At 40.6% G+C, this 13,766-nt stretch overlaps 1 protein-coding gene across 1 annotated transcript in view; it reads left to right on the forward strand.

Moving 5' to 3' along the window:
* ABCA13 (ATP binding cassette subfamily A member 13) overlaps positions 1-13,766 on the forward strand; it is a 208,996-nt gene that overhangs the window by 17,509 nt on the left and 177,721 nt on the right. The window contains 5 exon segments of the mRNA XM_075705757.1: positions 985-1,148; positions 4,394-4,509; positions 5,601-5,734; positions 10,210-10,374; positions 11,903-12,102. Coding sequence (XP_075561872.1) covers positions 985-1,148; positions 4,394-4,509; positions 5,601-5,734; positions 10,210-10,374; positions 11,903-12,102 — 779 coding nt within the window.

The following is a 13,766-nucleotide window of genomic DNA, read 5'->3' on the forward strand; positions in this document are numbered from 1 at the left end:
GAGGAAGGCTGAATGGGCACAGTAGTGGATCTCCATTACTGTCAATTTTGTACCTTTCAGAGATCACTGTTTTCACTTTAAAAATCTTTTAAAAAGCATTTTCTCTATATATGATTGATTGTAACTGCTACTTCATGAAACCTCGATTTCCAATTTATAGCTTGAAATTAATGGCATTTTTATAGTAACATTTTTAAATTGCTCATGATGTACTTGACTGAAAGAAGCTGTATCAATATGAAATTTCATTTCTGGAATGGAATATAAAATAGAAAGAATGTATTTGTCAACATTAGGAAAATATTTAGTTGAAAGTAGCCTACCATTGTTAGTAACAGAGCTTATATATACAAGCTTCTTTTTGTACAAACCATGCTCGTTACCATTATCCAAAAGAGCCCTAGTGAAACATTAATTTAGAGAAACAAAGACTGCATAATAAACAAGTATGATAGATCCTATGTTTTGCATAGGCATCTAATAGTGTAGTTGTATAAAAGAAGTGGTTTTACCCCAGTCCATCTTTAAAGAGCCATTCTTATCAATTATTATGACTCCCCCCCCATATCCCCCAAAGAGCTGTAAGGCAAGGATGGCATGTCCCTGGCAGCCCCCTGGTCTTTATATCCTAGACTTAGAAATTTATTGCAGGGCTAAAGAGCTCCTTGTGTTTGAGATCCCAAAGATGATCCTTCTCTTTGGGACAGTTACACTTCTGAGCAGAAAGAGATTACTTAGCTTTTCTCCCCGCTCCATTTTCCATCAGAGCAGAAAAAGACATCTGAAACAAAGCTGCCATAAGTTCAAAGTATCACCAAAATGATGTAGTGAATTACCAAAGCTAGAGGTACGTTTCCACTCAGAAAAAATATTTCAAATGGTTTAAAATTCAGGAGGGCAGGGGTAGGGGAAGTAATAGGCACCCGTTACTTTTTTTTCTGTTAATGGAAGTGTTGCAAGTAAATGTGTTTTCTTTGCATAAAGATGGATTTGAATGAAGTAGAGGAAATGATTTCTAGAGCAGAACACCTGTACAAGCAACCATATTTCTGGAACTTTCTGCATTCACTCCCTCGCCTTGAATTGAACAGCTTTTATACAGAAGATGGGCTAGCTGTTGTAGCAGAGTTTCTAAAAGTTATTCAAAAGTAAGTACGTTTACATGCTTGAAAGTGCTCTGTTTTAATAATTTACCTGCAATTCTTGTTCTTCTCATTGGCCATTTAATAAAATAAGCATCTTTATCTGTGTGAAGAGGCTGAAATTTTCTTCAGTTTACCAGATTCTGCTTTTATAGAGGTGTGCTAGGAGTTTTCACCCCTTGTGATTCCTTTATAACTGTATTTTTCATCTCTGCCCAGCTCAGCAGAGATTCTCTAGGAGTTTCCAAGAAGTAGCTTCATCTTGGCAATGGTTGAAATTAGCCCATCACATAATATGGCTTTGAACTTTGTAATGTGCTTTGGGACTCTTCGAAAGACAGACTATTTACATATGAATATAAGAAAATCATAGTTTGGATTCTAATCAACTTAATACGTAGGTAGCACTTGGTCAATATTGGGAAAATTACTCCATTTTGTTTCTCAAGCCTCTTGCTATCAAAACAGCTCTGGCGGTTCTCTTGCAAGAAATGAAGCAGTAAGAAAAAACCCACAGAGACTGTATTCTCAATATGAAAGTTTTCTGCCTCAGGTAAAGGACAGCTGGATTCAGAGGAAGACATGGTATCAACAGCATAGACTAAGACAAGTATCTACAGGAATTTTTAGTAAAATAAGGGAATTGTTAGGAAGAAGTAAAAAATGTGTTTGCCATTGTAGGTAGTTGCTTGTAATAGGTTGATAGGTAATTGTCATTGTAGTCAGTTAACAGATTTATAAGGCTAGAGGAGGCCATTGAACCTGACTGCCTGTGCAAGACTGGCCATAAACTTCACCAGCCTTACCCCATTGGGAGGCAGGGGCCCAAAGACTTTGAATGGGAAATTACTATGCTAATTCTGTCACCCTTTGGCATCCCACTGTCTTTTTCCTACTAAGAGAACGTAGGAAGGATATGACAGCATAATTTTTTTTTTTTTTTGAAACTGAGAAATAAGTCTCTTTTGATTACAATATGTGGATTGCAACTGTGTTGGGCCTTGATTCCCGCCCCCCTTTATGCCTGAGTCATTTGTAATTTTATTCCAGCTTGTTTTCTGAACTATTAACATGCAAAGCTGTATTAGCTGTGCTTGTAGTGCTTATATCCCAAACCCAGAAATCTCTTCTGGAAGGTTTGCAAACTCTCAGAGTCTTGAGTGTTCCTGAGGTAAGACAGGAACTTGATTTTAAGTTTATGGTTATTGTTTTCTTATTCAGCAGCAGTAAGCAAAGCTGGCAGTGACCACTGGCTGCTGTGCTGGGTCAAGTTATTAATCTGTTAATATAATCTCAGCAGCAATTTCTCTACCCTGAGCCTACAGCACAGACAGAGCAAGAAGGGGACAAAAGTGTAGGGTGTTCAGGGTTATGGCGTTTGTCTTCCCACGTAACTGTTACGCATGCTGAGACCCTGCTTTCCAGGAAGTGGCTGGGCATCTGCCTGTTGATGGGAAGGTGAATAAATTCCTTGTTTTGCTTTACTTGCTTGCACAACTTTTGCTTCACCTATGTTGTGGTTTAACCACAGCTGGCAACTAAGCACCACACAGCCACTCATTCACTACACCCTGGTGGGAAGGGGGAAGAGAATCAGAAGAGTGAAAGTGAGAAAACTCGTGGGTTGAGATAAAGACAGTAAAGCAAAAGCCGTGCACTCAAGCAAAGCAAAATAAGGAATACATTCACTGCTTCCTAACATGCAGGCAGGTGTTCAGCCATCTCCAGAGAAGCAGGGCTCCATCACATGTAACAGTTACTTGGGAAGACAAAACACCATAACTCCCAATGTCCCCCCCGCTTTGTCCTTCTTCCCCCAGCTTTATATGCTGAGCATGATGTCATATGGTATGGAATATCCCTTTGGTCAGCTGGGGTCAACTGTCATGGCTGTGTCTCCTCCCAGCTTCTTGTGCACCCCCAGCCTACTCGCTGGTGGGGTGGGGTGAGGAGCAGAAGAGGTCTTGACTCTGTGTAAGCACTGCTCAGCAATAACAAAAACATCCCTGTGTTATCAATGCTGTTTTCAGCACAAATCCAAAACATAGCCCCATACTAGTTACTGTGAAGAAAATTAACACTGTCCCAGCCAAAACCAGCACAACCTGTATTTTGATCCATGAGTCGTCTTGCCTTCCTTTTGTTTTCTTCTTGTCCCATGGGAGAAGGGCATGAATGAGCAGCTGTGTAGGTGCCTGGCTGCTAGCTGGGGTCAACCCACAAGTGATTAATAAGAGGAGACTCAGGTGTTTACATTTGGGGTTTGATGGGGTTTTTTTTGTTTTGTTAAAGACTTTGGTGCCCTTCAATGACCAAATTTACCATAATCAATGCAATTTGGAAAGCAAACCACAAAAAAACAATGATCACTTCTTGACTAGCTTTGTATTACTAACATGAATTTCTAGAAGTCCCAGCTCAGGCAGAATTTAGTCAGCAGAAAGGATCCTAAATTTACAACTTCTCCCACTTCCTGGGCTGTACCATCTTTGCTGTGTGTCTCAGAGGTACTTAACAGAAGCTTTTCACACCTACTTAGCAAAGTTAAGTGTTGGGTTTCTTTTTTTATTGTTGTTGATTTTTTTTCCTCCTCTTGCATACATTGGAAATTGCTGATCCACTCTAATAAATCTGTATTCTTATTTTCATAATAACAAAGGAATACTCTATAGGAAATAACTGGTAAATTTGACGTAAACTTTAAGTAGTAAATTACAGCTACATTAACAAAGAAGTTTGTTTCACAGCTAAAGTGACTGAAACTGTGACTTGTATATTCAATAGATATATCTTATCAATGCATTCTCTAATGTGCTTTGTTTAATTTGTTGTAAGAATAAGTGTTCTGTTGCTTTAAATGTTCTTTTTTTTCTCTGCAGATTGGGTGGAAGTAAAATATAAGTCTTCTGTGTTCATCCTGCCTTGTTGCAGGGTTAACTGGGAGAACTCTTGTGGTTTTGCTCTCATTTTTGCTCTCCCTTTTAACTCTTTTTCCTCTCATTCTTTTTTTTAAGAGGACATTGGTCCTCTTAGGAGACATTTCCTTAATGAAAATTAAGCGAAACTCTAACTGTGAAGTCTCAACTTGCGGGTTTTTTTCATGAAAAGTCTAATTTGACAAAACATCATTTTTTCAACAACAAAGAAAGTATTATAATACTCAATTGCTTGAAATTCCTTTTTTCCACCAAGCCCTTTCGTTCGTTCTGGGTGTATAGAAGCTTGATTTTTGTTTTATTTTTCACTTTCAGTACCTTAGCATCATTGAAGGATTTAGCTATGACTCCATTGGGCAAAAGTTTCTATGATGTGGTGAAAACAGCACTGAATTTAACTGCTACATCAGTAGAGGACACGAGCTTAGAAGGTAAGGAATTTGCTTCAGATTTTGTTTGAAGTACGTTGTAAGAATGCTGGGAATATGTGATAGCAGTAACTGTCTGAGCTTCTGCTAAGTTCCTAATGTAAAGGGTCTAAGAATTGAACTATATTGCTGTAGTGCTAACCCATTTCTTGGTTGATCTGTTTTTTAAATACTAATAGCTAAATTTCATCAGACTGTGGCAACTATTTGATAAACAAAGCACGCTGGTCTAATATATCATGTTTAGAATGCTCTTTCCATGGTGAATTTTGGAGAGAAACTAAATCACTGCAAAGGATAATTTCTCCTATTTGATAGGAGGATAGCCTCTTGTTTTGGACATGCATGTTGCTCATTATGGCTGTTTTACTTTAAGCTTCATTATTCTGTTATCATAAGTTCTGGTCTCAGCTGAAGGGCTACTTTTCCCCATCTGCTGCTTGAGTATGGGAGATGAGTTTAACTGGAGAAGGTAGGCTGGCCCCAGGACAACTCCTCAAGAAACGGTCAGGAACAAGTTTCATTGCCATGCTGTCTGGTGGCACACAGATTCTAGGTGCAGCTGTCTGCTCTGCATAGAAGGTCAGGCTAAGAATTATATGCGGTCTAAATCCCACTTCAGCTGTCAAAACCAAGACTGACATGGTACAAAGGTGATATGCTGGAGCCCTGGCATAGAGGGTGAGCTTGAATTCCCTGGTTCTTCTGGTAATTCTCGTGGTGCTCTCCCTCTCAGCAATGATTCATATCCAGCCCATACACATGCATTTGCATGACTATGTGCAGAATTAGACACGCAGTTCAGAATGGCATCCTGCTGGGTCTGCTGGCAATCGCTGTGCAGGGGCATCTCACCATTGCCGTATCAGCTGTCAGAATACCATTAGATTAACTGACCTTACCATACCATTAAAGCAAACATGGATTTGATCCTAATGAAATTGGTATTCAGGTGCGCGCATTTTTGGTTTTTTTTTTTTTTTCTTGCAAAAAGCTGGAAACATTGCACTTGGATCTCAACAAATATGAATCATCAAGGAACAACATGAACAAAAACCAGGAATGATGTAAACAGAAGGGTTTTTTTCTTTCAGGTTTTCAGTATAATCTTTCTCTTGGGGATGTTTTATGGAATCCACACGCTGTGAGAGCAGAACTTGAATCCAGGTTTGGTTTTGATGACCTTCGTGTTGAGAAGCTGCTAAGTTACACAGTACAATTAACAAAGGTAAAACACTTGAAAATTTCAGTGTTCCTTCCTTTCATCTTTGTTTTTATTTGTTTGTTTATTTTATTCGAAGGGATTTTTAATGCCTTACAGAAGCTGTAGTCATAGCTTAGATTTGTGAAGCAGCTACAAGACTGCTAAATATCCTGGCTTCATTCCAATCAAAATAAAAGTCTTTAGCTTCAGCTGGAATTTCTGCACATGAAGATGCTGATAGGTCTAGTTGTGTACTTTAATGAATTTATGCTTCTCTGAAGTCACCACTGCATATGACAAAGTCCTGAGTTTATTATCCAATTCTGTAGAGAATTATCCACTAAGTTTTTAAACTAAATCCTAGATTTGAAGCTCCCTGGAATAATTTGTCAGGTAGCATTTTTTGTCTGGTTTGCTGGACAAAGAATTCTTGTCTCTTCTGTGTGTAAATTAAGACACATGAAGAGTCCTTTCTTCTCAGTTGTGCAGTCTTGATATGAATATATGTCGTGGTTTAGCCCCAGCCAGCAACTAAGCACCACGCAGCCGCTTGCTCACTCCCCCTACCCTGATGGGATGGGGGAGAGAATCGGAGGAGTGAGAGTGAGAAACACTCCTGGGTTGAGATAAGAACAGTTTAATAATTGAAATAAAGTAAAATAGTAATGCTAATAGTAACAGTATAATAATGATAACAATAATAATGATACACGAAGCAAGTGATGCACAATGCAATTGCTCACCACCCGCTGACCGATACCCAGACAGTTCCTGAGCAGCGATTGCGGCTCCCTGGCCACCCCCCCCACCCCCACCCCCCCCCAGTTTATATACTGAGCATGACATCATATGGTATGGAATAGCCCTTTGGTCAGTTTGCATCAACTATTCTGGCTGTGCCCGCTCCCGGTTTCTTGTGCGCCTGGCAGAGCATGGGAAGCTGCAAAGTCCTTGACTAGCATAAGCAGTACTCAGCAACAACTAAAAACATCAGCGTGTTATCAACATTCTTCTCCTACTAAATCCAAAACACAGCACTCTGCCAGGTACTAGGAAGAAAATTAACTCTATCCCAGCCGAAACCAGGACAATATACTTGACTGATGAGTTGTCTCAGTGGGGCTATTCAAATATATCAACTATGTGTCAAATTTTGAAGAAAATCTCTTTTCTCAGAGAGGGCTTTCTAATCTTTCTTCTAGACCAAAGGGATCTGTAGTGATGGTCTGGTTTGAACTGCAGAAATCTTGAAACAGCTTTTGAATTTCTACTAAAGTCCACAGTTTTTGAATAGAACATGCTGGTATTTATCTGAAATCTGTTTGCTCTTTGCCAGGTACAGTCTAGAGGTGTACTCCAGAAAAGCTCATTATAAAAATACCTGATTTGCACAAAGGGGTAATTTATAAGAAAACTTGACTTTTGAATAGCCTTTTAGTGAAATATCAGTCATGGCCAGTTTGATCAACTTAATTTGAACTGAATTTGACTGCAGCCTGTTAGCTATGGTTGGCTGTGTAATCCCAGGCAACTCACTTGCTAGCTATTTATAGATTAAACTAATATCTTGATATTGTATGCTTGTGTTAGGGCATTGAAGACCCTCAAAAAGTACGAAGAGAAATATGGAAGCCTGGACAATGTATGTTCTGAGCATGTCAGTTCTCTATGAGAGTACTGAGGGAGCTGGCAGAGGAGCTTGCCAAGCCACTTTCCATCATCTATCAGCAGTCCTGGTTAACAGGGGAGGTCCCTGATGACTGGAGGCTTGCCAATGTGATGCTCCTCTACAAGAAGGGCCAGAAGGAGGACCCGGGGAACTACAGGCCTGTCAGCCTGACCTCAGTGCTGGGAAAGATTATGGAGAGGTTCATATTGAGTGAGCTCAACAGGCAAGTGCAGGTCAACCAGGGGATCAGGCCCAGCCAGCATGGGTTCATGAAAGGCAGGTCCTGCTTGACCAACCTGATCTCCTTTTATGACCTGGTGACCCGCCTGGTAGATGATGGAAAGGCTGTGGATGTCATTTACCTGGACATTAGCAAAGCTTTTGACACTGTCTCCCACAATATTCTCCTTGGGAAGCTGGCAGGTCATGGCTTGGATGGGCGTAGTCTTCGCTGGGTAAAAAACTGGTTGGTTGGAGTTAAGTCCAGTTGGCAGCCGGTCACGAGTGGTGTTCCCCAGGGCTCAGTTTGGGGGCCAGCCTTGTTTAATATCTTTATTGATGATCTGGATGAGGGGATTGAGTGCACTGTCAGTAAGTTTGCAGATGACACCAAACTGGGTGGGAGTGTCGATCTGCTGGAGGGTAGGATGGCCCTGCAGAGGGACCTGGACAGGCTGGACCGATGGGCTGAGGCCAGCTGTATGAGGTTTAACAAGGCCAAGTGCCAGGTCCTGCACTTGGGTCACAACAACCCCATGCAAGGCTACAGGCTTGGGGAAGAGTGGCTGGAAAGCTGCCGGGCCGAAAAGGACCTGGGGGTGTTGGTTAACAGCCGGCTGAACATGAGGTAGCAGTGTGCCCAGGTGGCCAAGAAGGCCAACAGCATCCTGGCTTGTATCAGGAATAGTGTGGCCAGCAGGAGCAGGGAGGTGATTGTCCCCCTGTACTCGGCTCTGGTGAGGCCGCACCTGGAATCTTGTGGCCAGTTTTGGGTCCCTCAATACAAGAAAGACATTGAGGTGCTGGAGCGTGTTCAGAGAAGGGCAACAAAGCTGGTGAAGGGTCTGGAGCACAGGCCTTATGAGGAGCGGCTGAGGGAACTGGGGTTGTTTAGCCTGGAGAAGAGGAGGCTGAGGGGAGACCTTATCGCTCTCTACAACTACCTGAAAGGAGGTTGTAGTGAGGTGGGTGTTGGGCTCTTCTCCCAAGTAGCTAGCAATAGGACGAGAGGAAATGGGCTCGAGCTGTGCCAGGGGAGGTTTAGGTTGGAAATTTGGAAAAATTTCTTCATGTAAAGGGTGGTCAAGCATTGGAACAGGCTGCCCAGAGAGGTGGTGGAGTCACCATCCCTGGAAGTGTTCAAAAAACGGGTAGATGTGGCACTTGGGGACATGGTTTAGTCTAGTCTACCCTTGATTGGTTTAGTGTGGATTTGGTAGTGTAGGTTAATGGTTGGACTGGATGATCTTAAAGGTCTTTTCCAACCAAAACGATTCTATGATTCTATGTAATGCCCCAGCTCGTTTGATGTCAAAACATCTGCAAAACTTTTAATAAATTTTCTAGTCACAGTTGAAAGGAGTTAGGATGTAAAGTATCCCAGAAAGACATTAATAGGGAGAATTAAAATGTGCGAAATTATTTTTGTATGCTTTAATAAAATTTATATGATTTGGAATAATAGATCTTTCAACCCAGAATTTAGAAGTCAAGTGTCCTGGTTTCCACTGGGATAGAGTTAATTTTCTTCCTAGTACCTGGCAGAGTGCTGGGTTTTGGATTTAGTAGGAGAAGAATGTTGATAACACACCGATGTTTTTAGTTGTTGCTGAGTACTGCTTATGCTAGTCAAGGACTTTGCAGCTTCCCATGCTCTGCCAGGTGCACAAGAAACTGGGAGGAGGCACAGCCAGAAGCGTTGATCCAAACTGACCAAAGGGCTATTCCATACCATATGACATCATGCTCAGTATATAAACTGGGGGGGGTTGGCCGGGGAGCAGCAATTGCTGCTCGGGAACTGTCTGGGTATCGGTCGGCGAATGGTGAGCAATTGCATTGTTCATCACTTGCTTTGTATATTGTTATTATTATTATCATTATACTACTACTACTGCTATTATTATTATTATTATTATTTACCTTATTTCAATTATTAAACTGTTCTTATCTCAACCCAGGAGTGTTTTTTTTCCACTCTTACTCCTCCGATTGTCTCCCCCATCCCATCGGGGTAGGGGGAGTGAGCAAGCGGCTGCGTGGTGCTTAGTTGCTGGCTGGAGCTAAACCACAACATCAGGTTATAAGGAAAAAATTCTAGCCTCTTGGCCACACTGTTGAAACCTGCCAACTTCAATTTAAAACCAGTCTGCTCCATGTAATCCTTGGTTGAGATGTACCATTGTACTGAATGCTTTTTACATTAGCAATTTTTATGCTTGTGAAGTTGCTTTGATACTGTTATTTTAGTGCAAAATTCTAGTGTAGGTGTACTGTATCATCGTCAAGTTAGTTCAGCATCAGCCTGCAAATGACATAGAAGTAGCAACACTGGTGTAGCTACACAGTGCAAATTCCTTACATATATAAATATCATCATTCTGCCTGGTGTATGAGAGCCCTAATGGGGCCACTGGTATTTTACACAGCTCTCTGCATGTGGAGTACTTTGAAATATGTGCCCCAGAATATGAGGCTGGATTAAATGGGCTTTGTTCTCACTGGAGAAGGCTACATAATATTCTTTTGTCACCAGATAAGTAAGTTGATAGCAGAGATAACACTCAGCAGCTCTCTTGAGATGCTCATCACTTTCTTATGTCTCTGCCAGATTCCCACAGGAGAGACACTGGACCAGTTTGTGTGCTCTGCTCTGTCCAGTGTGCCAGAAGAGGAAGCAAACAAAAAGAATAATGAAGAGGGCTGTATTTCTGCATGGCATGAAGCCAAACTGTATCTTGTTCATGCTGTCAGCAAGCTCAGACTCTATGCACAGGTACCGTTCAATAAGTTAATAGATTAAATTCCTAATTTTTGCATGTAGGCTCTCAACAGTAACTCAGTTAAAAGATCTGAGTTAGCTATTAGCTGTTATTGTCATGAACTTTTTTCATCTTGCTCAGAAGACAAAGTAATCCTTATAAAGAATCGTTACAGCAGAAGTATAATCTATCACCATGTGTCCACTTAATCTGATTTTCTCATTAACTCAAATACGGATTTGAAATCTAATAGGGAGTATAGTGAAACATACTTCACTGCAGAGGTCTGACAGAAGGAATCCCCATTTACTGTCCCACCTGAGCCTGAATGTTGGGCAAAAATGAAAGCAGACTACAGGCCTCCACTGATACAGTATATAATTCATTTATTTTTAATTCCCCTCCACTATCTCCGGCAATAGTGGCTGAAGCATGTTGAAGGGAGATTTACGGTTATCCCAGTATAGCATCTTAAAATTCTGCTCTGGTAGAACAGCTTGGCATGCAGTCTCTATGATGACATGTGTAGCTGTGTGGAGAAAAGGATAAACCATTCAGATGTTTCTTAAGGAAAACACTTACCTAACTGCCTTAACACTAGTGTTTGTTTTTCTGCTGAAATATGTTTTTTCCCTCATTAAAAAATATCAGCTGTGTATCAAGCTGCTCTGGAGATGTTTGCAATATCATCTAAAGAAAGCATGTAAAGCTTATCATGTATTTCCTCAAAACATAGCCTTTTGATTTCTCTCTTGATAAAGGTTTCACTGATGCATGATGACTTGAAGTAATAGTTTAATGTGATTGCCAAAACTAATGCATTAATTCCTATTGTAGCTGTACAAAAATTTGCTAATAATTTCAGCCACGACTTTAAAACTCTTCACAAGAGCTGGCATCCTCATGATGGCAACCTGAAGTACTGCAAGCTGCTGGCCACTGGGAATTCCCTTGGTGAACAGGACATGTCTTATAGTAAAAATCTGTTATAACCACTTGGCATTAGAAAAACGTAATAGTGGAGGAGAGGAAAGCAGTCAGTAGGTTTGGCCAGGCCTTGGCATGCCTTATTCTAGGGTACACAATGGGAGCATGCAGGCTCCTTCTCCATCTCTTTGTGTAATGGGACCCCAAAAATGTTGAGGCTGCTGCCTTCCATCATGTTGGTAGTGTAGGCAGGAGTCCTGTAAGGGAAAGCAAGCCTGAGTAACTGACTGTGGAGGTCTGCTTTTGGCTGGTTTCAGTCTCAGGCCATCTTTTTACTGTTCCTGGGTCTTTGGGGAAGGAAAGCACAGCATAGGATGTTAGTTCTCTCTATGATGTAGCATGTTATATTACCAACTTGCAGGTCAGTATAAACTGTATTGAAAATCAACCTTTGAGGCCAGTCATTTCAGAGGCTAGAGACATTGTTAGGGAGAAATTTTACTATCACTGTTAACTGTGGTTTTTTTTAAAAGAGATGCAAATTCTGTGTCTTGTCTAAATAAGAAAGTTTGATTCTGTAACAAGTTGTGTTCTGTTTTTCATTCAATCTGCTAGGTGTTTGAGCAATGGTTCAGCAGCAGCCTCTCTCAGAAACTCCTTCTGGAACTTGAAAGAATTATAGCTGATTTAATGTCTCAGTTTCTAGATGACAGGGAAGCCAGGAAACTTTTTGCAGAGATAAATACCCTGATCCAGCAATGGCATGAGAAATCAGATACCTACTTTTCAGAAGGATATACTGCATCTCATGATCTGTAAGTTATACTTTGTGCAACTTGTCTTCTGAAGTTCAGATCAACTTGAATACTTACCTTCACATTACATTTAATTGATTTCTGATATTTGTGGGTTTTTTTTATTTTTTATTCTTTAATTCAAAACCTCATATTCAGTCAAGAAATTGTGCTGATGCATACACATTCTGAAAAAGAAATTAAATCTTTGATTCAGAGTATACTTACAGGTTCAGCAGAGGACCCAAGTACGTGATCAGGACTCATGAAAATCAGCAGCTGTGTATAATTAAGCATTTTTTTCTTTTTTTTTACAATGAGGGTTGTGAAGCACTGGAACAGGTTGGCCAGAGGGGTGGTGGAGGCCCCATTGCTAGAAACATTCAAGGTCAGGTTGGATGAGGCTCTGAGCAACCTGATCTGGTTAAAGACATCCCTGCTCACTGCAGGGTGGTTGGAGTAGATGACCTCTAAAAGCCTCTTCCAACCCAAAGCATTCTATGATTCTACGATTTTGAACTAGGACCTGAATTCTTTGTCTTCTGCAACCGAAGTCTAATTCCCACAAGTAGTTGCTGTGACTCAGTTATGCTTCTCATGGATGTATGCTATAGGATCAATCTACTCATGTACAGCAAGTCCAGTGCATCTGAAATGTTTTGGATTTTTGTTGTAGCAGTCATACTCATGTTAGTTTGTGCAGGAGATCTTGGAACAGAAGCCTACTATGGAGAACAGAATTACAATGTAATGCTATGTGTATTTATATATGTAGTTTCCAATCTTATCTAGGGCACTCTGAGGCTAAGATTTCTTCTAATGTTTTTGAAGCTCCCCATTTGGCTTATCAGTTAATGCAAATGTAAGTGGTTTATATGAAGATACGGTGATAAGTTCTGTACTTATTCAGAATGATTTGTTTTGTTGATGCAGTCCAAATCTTCCTGTACAGTAGAGTTATTCTTTTAGCAGTTGGTCGCTAATGTAGAAATCTATTTTTTTGTGACTTTAGAAATGCCTTCAATTCCCATTTCAGGCGAAGTGCAACTACAAGCTTGTAAAGATTGACTGTGCTTTTTTCAGGTATTCTGATTCACAGCATGTATTTTAAAATAAAATAAAGAAAATTGTTCTGGGTGATTTATGCAAAATAAAGTGGTTTAAGAGCTCCGTTTCCCTGCCTGTTAAGGGGGAAAAAAAAAAGACTTGTTCTTTTTATCCTTTATCAAAGGATAAATGATCTGGAAGGCTCTATACAGGAATTGACTCCCCCCTATCTAGAAGTATTAATGTTTGTCAGAGTTGGCGGAGCCTCGTGAAATGTCTATGGCAGAACACAGGAACTGATACTTCCCTTTTTCTAACTGCACATTGGATGTCTTGCATCACTTCTGGGAGTTATAATGTTGGTCTCAATTTGGCATTGCTTGTAATAGCTCTACTTGTTTATATCAGAAATTGTCCTTCATTGGAGGAGGTATGAGCCATGCTATACAAATCAACTTCTGAGGATAAATTTGAAAGATACAAAGTGCTCTAATGCAGCACACCCCCAAGTGGGAAGTGATGAGGCAATGTCTTTGGTTCTGGATTTGTTGTTGTTTTAGTTAACTTCTAAAATGGCTGCAGGCCTCTTTCCATTTCCAAACAAATCTGTTTGAACAGGGACACAAAAAAATAAAATA

This window comes from Pelecanus crispus, chromosome 2, assembly GCF_030463565.1.
Source record: "Pelecanus crispus isolate bPelCri1 chromosome 2, bPelCri1.pri, whole genome shotgun sequence".
Classification (NCBI taxonomy): Eukaryota; Metazoa; Chordata; class Aves; order Pelecaniformes; family Pelecanidae; genus Pelecanus; species Pelecanus crispus.